Below are 10765 nucleotides of genomic sequence, written 5' to 3' on the forward strand. Positions count from 1 at the left end.
TTGGGATTAAAAGTGACTTCCCACAAGCTGTTCATTTTAAATTAAAGCCAAAGGCAGGGTAAGGAAAATAAGATGGATGAACATACAGAGGCTCATAGAAGGCCAATGAGAACTCATTTCTGGAATAATCTCAATCTATGGGGGGTTTTGTTTGTTCATTTTTTTTTATTTTGATTTTGACACAGGTATCTACCATAGAGCCAAGGGTGGCCTCAAACTCACAGTCTTCCTGCCTCAGTTTCCCTATCACAGGGATTGCAGGCATGTGCCCTGACTAGCTTTCATGATTTTGATGATGAGGTCTCAGATCTGACTTTCTTCAAAAAGCCACTGAGACTGCTAAATTACAATTATAGCTAAGATAATTTGAATTTTACCATAGTCAAATAGCACTACCATGATTTCAAACCACCAAGACCACCAAACTCAAATGATCCAATTTAAGGCACACCTTTTTAAGATCAAAAGATGTCTGCCATCATTGGGAACATTGGATGGTACTTCCTTCCTTAGGTATGTTTGGCTGAATGCTGTGGATTTAGTCAAATTTCTGACTTGCTAAAGTGTGCAGAGGGTTTGTGGGTAATTTCTCACAATGGCATTATTAATAATGTCATGAAAATGAGTAATTATCTCAGTGCCCAAGAATTAGTAAACCTTTAGTTTCCTAGATTATTATTGCCATATACTGGAATATTAGGCAGCCACTGGGGGAAAACATGTGAAATTTTCACATGGAACAATGTTATGATAGGTAAAGAGACTAGGCTGTGAGATTATAGGTAACATGATTGAGCAAATTAAACTCCATAGGAAAAGTGTCATCAGTGGCCAATTGGTGGAAGAACTGGGGTGATTTTAAGTTTATAGTATGTAGGAATACCTTTTTATAAATGAGAGACCCTTTAGATGACAATAGCTATTTTACATTGGTTTGAGTAACTATTTGAAAGGCTGAATAGCCTAGCAAATTATCTTGGCATTGTTCTATCCTTCAGTGATTCCTTGGTGGGGTGAGGTTCACCTCAAGACACAGGAAAACTCTCTTTGGGAGAAAAGCATCTGCCCCAAGGTGAGGGATGAAGGGCAGTCTGGTTGCTATGCAACAGGGTTCTGAGGCCAAGGTTCCTATGTGTTGATTTGGCTGAGCTCTGGATCTTCCTCATTTTGTAGATCGGTTGCTGCAGTTTCCTTAGCCCGGTTATGTTACATGGAGTCTTGAAGGCATGAGTGACTGGCAGGAGGGAGCTAGAATAGCCATGGAAAAGCAGATACCTATGGGGCTATAGGCATGGCTCAGTGCCTTAAGAGCACCAGATGCTCCTGAGGACCTGGAATGATTCCCAGCTCCCACAAAGGCAGCTAGCAACCACCTTTAACTCGAGTTCCGTGGGACCCGACACCCTCTTCTGGCCTTTTGCAAACACTGCACACATGTGGTGCACAGACAGACATGTAAGTAAAACATCCACACACATAAAATAAAAAATAAATCTCAAAAAAATAGAAAAAAATTTAACAGGCTCACATGCTTAGAAGAGCATTGCATTGATTAAAACGAAAATAAAAATAGTAAAAGCAGCTACAAGAAAGAGCAGGGAATCGGGTGAGGAAGAGGGAGAGGGAGGATGTGAGCGGAGTAAGGGGAAGGGAACAATATGATAAAATATATTGTAAGAAAAATAAAAAATTAATAAAAAATAAAAACAGCTAAAAGCAGCTACATCAGGTGATTGATTTTTTTTTAAACCAATGTAGAATTTTAATTTGGAAAATATGTGAACTAATATAGTGGATGTTTTACTTCCATGATTTACAAATATGCATTGGAAAATACTTTGTCATTATTTACAAGTCTCCTCTTTGGTAAACAGTCACCTTCTGAATTATGCTACTTTTTTATTGCTTTTGTCTGGTTTTTTTTTTTTTTTTTTTTTTTGCTCAAATGAATTTTACTTTTTAATGGGTTAGCATATAGCTCAGAGGTAGCCACTCACCTATTACATTTTAGGCCCTGGGTTTGATTTCAAGTCTCAAAAAAAAAAATTAAAATCTGGACATGAAAATTCATTCTGCATAGGTTATTCAAACAGTATAGATTCCGTTTTAGCAGTTTCCTGTGACTTGTTTAACATCTTCAGGTCTGAAAGAGAATTTTGAAAGAGATTAGTTTATTTACATGGTATATATACAGACTAATTAATATTCAGTTAAATAAGTTCAAGAGTAGTTTTCAATAAAATTCCATAACTACTAGTAATTGTTAAACATTTATACACAGGCAAAATTCAGTACAGAGAAATATGTAAATGATAGATGTTCCTTTTCTTTGGATAAGAGTCAGTGGATCCAGAATTCGGACTGAATGAACAGCATGCACTCCACAGGCATCGGAGCCACGCATGGGGCCTGCCACTGTGATTAACCACCCCCAACTCACTGTCCTCTGGTGTGTAGGGGGCAGGAACTTTCTAGGCAAAATTCTGCATTGACTGCATGCTGGAAAAGATTGTACAATTTAGCAGCACAGATACAATCCTACCCCATCAAATGTAAGAGTTTTTAGTAAGGGTATAGGGCTGTCTCCCCAATCAGAGAACAAGTGTAGGGTTTGCAGAATTTCTGAAGTCCTGTGTGAAAGCCCCAGCCAAGAGCAAGCATGCCAGGAGCCATTCCCAGTGGTGGACAGGTCCCAGCAGAGGATGTAAGGAGTTGGCAGGGGAAGGAATGAGCCAGGCATGATGGTCGGGGGAATCTTTCAGCCTGACTCAATAGCAGCCAGGGTGCTTTTTTATTTATACAGAATTTAGTAAGCAGGGATAGATTTATATTCTTTCAAAACATAGATCTATCATTTTTGTTTTTGGACATGTGTTTCACTTTTTCTTGTTCATCTTTTAGTCATCATTGTAAATTATGGCAGATTTATCATTTCCAATCATTTTCCCTCAAGTTTTGACATCATTGATAAACTGAGTTATCATTTTTACTCATTAACCCAGAACCCAATTTTTAAAAATCTAGAGGCACATGACAGCCTGTTCTCAGGCTGGTAGCTTTGGTTGCTTCAAGGATGCTAGACCAAAACAAAATCTTCAAGCCAGCCCGGGCATATTGTCATGTCCCAAGCAGGATATTATTAACTCTTTTTTTTTTTTTTTGGTTTTTCGAGACAGGGTTTCTCTGTGTAGCTTTGCGCCTTTCCTGGAACTCACTTGGTAGCCCAGGCTGGCCTTGAACTCACAGAGATCCTCCTGCCTCTGCCTCCCGAGTGCTGGGATTAAAGGCGTGGGCCACCACCGCCCGGCTGCCGCCTTATTAACTCTTAAATGTCAGAGTGCCCACGAAAAATCCCCAGGCCAAAGCTGCTGCAGTTATTCAAAATCTGACATGATAACCAGCTAATCTGACTATGTTGCTATACATGTCACATAATTGCCTGAGTGATTAGTGGGAAGAGGTTTGCAATCTGATCTCCTCTAGCCCATTGAATTAGTTAACCTTTTTAAGTTTACTTTGTTTTGAATATCTCGTCCTGAGTAAGACAGAAGTTTAAAAAATGTCTCATAGCCTCCTAAAGAGACCTCTGGCTTCTTTATCTGTCACAACCTCCAAAGCATGAGGAAGACCTTCAAGTCGATAAGAATATCTCCCTAAAAGTGGGAGGGGTAGCATGTTCAGGACTTTCCTGGGGAAGCAATTAGAAGCAATACTCCTGGGAGAAAGGCATAAATGATTCATAAGGAATTTTCCATCAGTCCAATATCCCCAACTTGTACAAATATTAAAAGTGCCCCAAGTATGCAACAGGTAGAGATAAAATCAAAGGTGGCATGGTGGCCATCATGCGGCTCAGCTCTGCTGGATCTTTGTCAAGCAGCCGGCTGGCCTTATGACTTTTGCCGTTCCCATCAGATAGGGCTGTGCCATAAGCACAAATTGGTGCAAGTATTCTGATTACTCCGTCCTTTATAAAAAGGTCTTTGTAAAACCTAAAAGGTCTTGATAGCTTTTAAATAGCTAGCTGGCCTCAACCATGTTGCCTTTAGTGACTGTGCGCACCAAGGAAGCAAAATGTTGACCATTAGTTAAACACTCAAGTCGACGTCTCAGCCTACATCTGGTTGGTTTTTTAACCCACTGGATGCAGAAGCCAGAGCTTGGGAAGTTCACCCTGCAGAGTGACTACCAGAGCAACCCTCAAGCCAGTCTACCAGGGAAACCAGGCCTGCCTGTTCCCGCTGACACCCTATTGCCCTAGACTTAAAAGATGGGGATTTGATGGTGGGAGGGTGGGAGGTTGGGAGTCCACAGTGCCTGGAGGCCCATGGGTGAACAAGACATGTCTGGTAGTATTTTTGTAGGGAAGCTGCACCTTTTGCCTCCAGTCAGGCATTTTATTTTTGTCATCTTGAGTTTGGGGGATGGGATCTCCCTATGCTTGTTTCTCCAGTGTTTTGAAGCTACTTGATTTGACTATTCATACATCATTGATAGGTGACCTAGCTCTGATTTAGCTGGATAAGGAGGGGTAATTTACGGTAAATTGATTGTGAGACAGAAGTAAACAAAGGTATCTAAGTTATTCGATGTCTGGGGTGGGGGCAGCAGTTGAAGGGCGGGGTCGGGGAAGGTGAATGAGAAGAAAGTAGAATGTCGTATGTGTGTAACAGTGCCATAATGGGGCCAGTGAGATGACTGGGGGGTGCGAGCACTTGCCACCAAGCCTGATGACCTGAGCTGGATTCCTAGTAGACACATGATAGAAGAGAGGCCGCTTCTACATGTTGTCTGTCCTCTGATCCTCACATACTTGCCATGGCACATGTGTAATCACATACATGCATGTGCGCACACACACACACACACACACACACACACACGCTAGACATAAAGATGAAATAAAAATGCCACAATGAAACCCATTTTTTATGCTAACATAAAAAAACATTCATTGAAACCATGTATATAATCAGAACACCATGTCATAACATGCCTAAGTATTTTATAAAATCATCTATCTTCATGTATGTCACATGGGCATACACACACAGTCTCAGATCTGAAACAGCACTTATTTGCTCCTCAAGAATAAAATTCCTTAGAAAGGGAATGCTGAATGCTGTCCTCCAAGCTGCTCATGGGATGTGTTAAGAGACAGGGTTTCTTTGTGTAGCTCTGGCTGTCCTGGATCTGGCTCTACAGAACGGGCTGGCCTTGAACTCATGAGTGCTGGGATTAAAGGTATGCACCACCATGCCGCCTGCATCTGTCTTCTTTAAATGATCAAACAAATATATTATCTCAGACAGGAGTTCCAGCCTCTCATTATGATTTGTGCTGTGGCTATAGACTGACTTAAGGAGTAAGGCTGGAAAACAGTTTAATAAAATCGGATTTTCAGGTGATCATTCCCACCTGGAATATGTACCTTCAAAGGCATGACGGCCATGTTTTAGTTGTAAAACAGCACACGGAAGCATCTCTCACTAGTACCGAAGAGTTTTCATGTAACACATTGACACTAGCTCACATGGTGGTGAAAGAAGTCAAGATACATCAAGGCCAGCCGGGCGGTGGTGGCGCACGCCTTTAATCCCAGCACTTGGGAGGCAGAGGCAGGCGGATCTCTGAGTTGGAGGCCAACCTGGGCTACCAAGTGAGTTCTAGGAAAGGCTCAAAGCTACACAGAGAAACCCTGTCTCGAAAAACAAAAAACAAAAAAAAAAAAAAAAAAAAAAAAGATACACCAAGGCCATGTCTTAACCCAGGCCTTACCGTTTGTTCTTTGATAGAATTCTCGATTCCAGCTTGAACCATTAGGTCATCAACATTTTTCTGTAAGTCCTCAATGCGACTTCCCATTTCTTCCAGTACAATGTCAAGGAGAATGGCACATGTGGTCTGGTTAGCCCGACTCATGGAAGGTTCCTGCTTTAACCTGCTCTTGCTCTGCACAGGTCCCTGGGCACGTGTGGCAGAGCAGCCTTTGGTGAGGAAGTCAGGCTGTCCACAGTCAGCGTCATTACGCTTCCCTCAGCTTTTCTCAGCACATGGTATTTTACCTCCAGCTGTGGACTACGTTTGAAAACAGCCCCCTCCCCCCCCATCCCCGTCCCCGTCCCCGGCTTGTTCATAGGCTTGAGGACTTGAGCTTGGTAAGCTTTAGCCAAACTCTGAGTGTAACTGTGATGGGAATTAGTTCTTTTTAAAACCAACGTCTTCGTGGTTTATTTTTTAAAAAGTACTTTGTGTGTGTGTGTGTGTGTGTGTGTGTGTGTGTGTGTAAATGACACGGGTTTGAAGGTCAGGGGACAACTTTCTGGAGGTAGTTCTGTCTTTTCAGGATGGATCCCATGGATGGCACTAAGGCTTGGCAGCAAGCGCTCTTCCAGGCCGAGTCATTTCAATGGCCCACTTCACTTGATTTATTATTTAAGATTTATTTATTTATAAGTGTTTTGTATTTATGTATTAGTGTTTTGCCTAAATATATGTATGTTTACCACAGACATGCCTGGTGCCTGAGGAGACCAGAAAGAAGTGTAGGACCCCCTGAAACTGGAGTTACAGATGGCTGAGTGCCACTGTGTGGGTGCTGGGACCGAACCTGGGCCCTCTGCAAGAGCAGCACATGCTCTTAATGGATGAACGTCTCTTTATCTCCTTAATATTTTTTAAAGTGAATTTAATCATGTAAAAAAAAAAGCCTTAGATTGGGCAAGTCTTAGGGCAGATGTTAACCTAGACTTACACAAACTGTAAACATTTTTATTTAATTTTTAAATTTTATAAAACAACTATCTTCCAATAAACTCACAAGTAGAACCATCACAGAACCAGTTTAAGCAAGTCACTCAGACACTTGCCAAGTCCCAACTGGCCATTCTAAATATACAGAGGTTTACTGACATGTGGAGTTGGGACTGAACATTCATTTCTAACCGATTTCATTCTTCTGAGACAAAACACTGACTGGCTTGTTCCAATCAAATGGAAGGCATGTCCTAGGAATGTCTCCTTGCCAGAGACCATCCACACCGCTCTCGCGGGTTCCCCATTGCTGCGGAGTCTGCGCTACTGACCAGGCTGGCTCAGTTAGGTTTGCCAAGCAGCCCCTCAGCCAGAGCCGGGCCTCTGCTCCCTGAGCTCTCTACTGGCTATTCATTCAAATGCCCTGCGTCGCCAGCCAGTCAGGAAGCAGAGCCTGCGACCAAGCGAATAATATTTAATGCACCCCGATGCCACACAGAAGCACAAATGTAAACTCTGGGAAGCCGTGTGTAAACAATCAGACACCATTATCAGAGAACAAGACGCTGCAATGAGACCACCCAAAGGCTTCATCGTGTTTAGTAAGACCAGGAAAGGATATTTCTGAGGTTTAACGTCGTAGTCAGGGCTCGGAAGTGGTCTTCAAGCTCCTGAAGTAGATTTTCTGCCTGAAAATGAACCTTAGGTAACTGAATAAGGTATTTGTTTTTTTTTTTTTTTTTGTTTTGTTTTGTTTTTTGTTTTTTCGAGACAGGGTTTCTCTGCGTAGCTTTGCGCCTTTCCTGGAGCTCACTTGGTAGCCCAGGCTGGCCTTGAACTCACAGAGATCCGCCTGGCTCTGCCTCCTGAGTGCTGGGATTAAAGGTGCGCGCCACCACCGCCCGGCTTGTTTTTGTTTTTTTGAGACAGGGTTTCTCAGTGCAGATTTTGGTGCCTGTCCTGGATCTTACTCAGTAGACCAGGCTGGCCTCCAGTTCACAGAGATCTGCCTGACTCTGCCTCCCGAGTGCACCCCCCCCCCAGCTGAATAAGGTATTTATTATTAGTGTAGGACATTGTAAATATCATGGAGTACCTAAACATGCATGCCCATTGATTTTTGTTTTGTTTTTTGCTTGTGTTGTTTGAGACAGAGCCTCCCTATATATTCCTGACTGGGCTGGAACTCTATGGACCCAGCTGGCCTCCAGTATTCAGTGATCTTCTGCCTGACAGTGTTGGGAATGTAAGTTATTCCCCACGGTGCAGGGCACTTTTTTTGTTTTTTTGAGCCCGGGTCTGTTTATGTACCTCAGGCTGGCCTGGAACTCAGATCCTCCTGCCTCAGCTCTCCAACATTGGGATTACAGGCCTCTGCCATCATGAGCACTATGATGGAAAAGATCTAAAGCATGAGAGCAGAGGTGTAAATCGTCTCACTGTAGATGTTAACACAGGAATCATTCAGTCCAGGGTGAATCAAAGGCCGGTGGTCACTTTGTGCTTTGGCTGTTTAATAGTGTACGGCACAACGCGTACAGAAATGCTACTGTGGTGACAGCCAGGCTTTCGGTTTGTTTGTTGCTTTGATCCCTGTCCCAACACCTTTGGTTGCCCATCCTACCAACGGAACTGCAGGTCCTGGACCCTGGGCCCTGCGCTCTTTTGTGTAGGTGGGTTCCCTACGGCAGGTGGCCCTTCAGAAGAGTGTAGATGAAGTGGACTCCAGCAGATTTTTCTTTGAAATGGGACGAACGTAAGGACCTGTCATGGAGACAGACTTGCCTTGGCAGTGGCCAGAGAAGACACCAGAGGGGGAAGGAATGGGGCGGGGCTTGGGCTTGAGGCGGAGCTTTTAGGAGGGAAAGGAGGGGTGGGTGGGATCTGGGACGTGGGGGCGGGACCTGGAGGAAGGGAAAAGGACTCTGATGGCTAGGGACGTAGGACAGGACTGAAGTGGGGGAGGGGAGAGGCTGAGTACCGTATGGGACAAGGATCCGGGGTCTGTAGGAACAAGTTTCATCCCTGGCTGCCCAGCGTCCGCCATCTACCTCTTTGGCTCACGACTTCGGTTCCCCAGACCCCTTATGGTTATGGCCTCGATCCCTTCCAGTACCCTAAAGTCGGCGACCTCAGTCCACAGAGCACTAGGGCACGCGTCACTCACCGCATTCTGCAGTACGTCCCCGCAAGGAACTTCCGGCGCCCGGGCGTCCATCTGCACTGGCGTAGCAGTCTGGGGTCCTGGGTCTTGGGTAGACCCAGCGGGTGTCACGCTTTGGGCTGAGCACTGGCAAACCCGGAGAGAGCGAGCGCGGGGGCATGTGCGGACCGGCAGCCGGCCAATCCGGCTTTGCTGCGTGTTCTCATCCTTCAGAGGAGGTGACCTGGGAGGAACTCTGCCGGTGCTTATTTATTCTTGTTACTGTGGCACAGTAAACACGACAGGATGGTGAGCACCCTAGCCACTTCCGAATGCACAGTGCAATGCATTAAGCGCACCTACTCCGCCCCTCCATCTCCAGACCTTCTGGCCTCACACTCAGTACCCATCAAACAGCAAGTGACCCTCCCCTCTTTGCTGGCTTCTGTCTAGGTACAAACTTTCATATGATGTGCCGCCTCTTACTGGGTACCACACAGCTGCCAGTGGCCGATGGCACACCTCACTGAACAACTGAATCTGTTGCTGCAAATCTGTCATTTCTGAAGATCTAAAGATGTCAGCTTCAGAGCTGAATGGCTTCCACTGATGCTCAAGTCTGATTTCACTGTGGGTCTGGAAACAAGATCTCAGGACCCCTCTTCTTTTTCAGGTCTGAGTTGTGATCACCTTGTGGTGACTTCCCAGGGCCACGCTTTTTTATCAGTTGCCTGTGTTGTTTTCACGTTTGCACTCCTTGGGCTGAAGGTCGGAAGGGTGAGCAGATTGTGTCTATTTAGGCCACCTCAATACTCTAGAGCCTAGCGCAGAGATAACACATGGATGCCGGGGTGCTGCGTATGTTTGAATCGAAGGGGGCAGCACAGGGTGGCTGAATGATGGTTCACTGGTTAAGGGCACTTGCAGCTTTTCCCGGGACTGGGGTTTGGTTCCCAGAACACCACGTGGCTGCTCAACGGGTTGTAACTCCAGTTCCAGAAGATCTAGTGCCCTCTCCTGGCCGCCGCAGGCATTGCATGTACATGGTGTGCTTACAGACGTGAAAACAACCCTACACATAAAAGTAAATAAAACTTTGAAACTTCCTTTATTTTTTTTTTTATTTTATTTTATTTTTGGTTTTTCAAGACAGGGTTTCTCTGTGTAGCTTTGCTCCTTTCCTGGAACTCGCTTTGGAGACCAGGCTGGCCTCGAACTCATGGAGATCCGCCTGCCTCTGCCTCCGAACGTGGCCTTACAGGCAAAGGCAGCCAACACCATTGATCACCATCAGCACCCACGATGAGTCCTGCTCCACACCCACGCGGATACCAGGGGGAATGTAGACTCGGGCAGCCCCTTTGGAAAATACAGGGAAACAAGGTTCACCACGTAACTACATTCCACTCCTGGGTGTGTGCAAGACACAGCAGCCCACACCCACACCCACACAGAAACATGCACACCTTTTAGAGCAGGACTCACTCATCACAAGCGTCAAGGAGGAAATAACCTGATGGGCAAGCAGATGAGGTATGTGCACACATGAATACCATTCCACAACCAAAGGAGTGTAATGCTGGTACATACAACATGAATGAACTTCAAAAACAAAGGTCCCCTAGTCAACCACTCCATTATAAGAAACATCAGTAACTGACTGAGAATGTCTCAGAGACAGTGCCTTACTGGTTGCAACAGTGTGAGGAGGGGGAGGGGGAGAAGCTGCCTCATAGGTAAGGGGTTCCTTCTTGAGGGACACATTTCCTGACATTAGATTGCAGTAATGGCTACACAATTTGTGTATATACTAAAAACCATAGGGGTTGCTTATTTGAGTGAATTTCATAGTATGTGAATTACATATCA

The 10765-nt window shown here is 44.9% G+C and overlaps 1 protein-coding gene across 1 annotated transcript; it reads right to left on the reverse strand.

Annotated features, from left to right (window-relative positions):
• Nucleotides 1–1940: 1940 nt before the first annotated feature.
• On the reverse strand, nucleotides 1941–9103 carry Hsbp1l1 (heat shock factor binding protein 1 like 1). Its single transcript, XM_006973871.4, has 4 exons — nucleotides 8921–9103; nucleotides 7376–7442; nucleotides 5779–5873; nucleotides 1941–2143 (listed from the first exon to the last, which is right to left on the reverse strand). The coding sequence occupies exons 1-4, from the start codon at nucleotides 8969–8971 to the stop codon at nucleotides 2138–2140; spliced, it is 219 nt and encodes a 72-aa protein (XP_006973933.1). The 5' UTR covers nucleotides 8972–9103; the 3' UTR covers nucleotides 1941–2137.
• Nucleotides 9104–10765: the final 1662 nt, after the last annotated feature.

This window comes from Peromyscus maniculatus, chromosome 19, assembly GCF_049852395.1.
Source record: "Peromyscus maniculatus bairdii isolate BWxNUB_F1_BW_parent chromosome 19, HU_Pman_BW_mat_3.1, whole genome shotgun sequence".
NCBI lineage: Eukaryota > Metazoa > Chordata > Mammalia > Rodentia > Cricetidae > Peromyscus > Peromyscus maniculatus.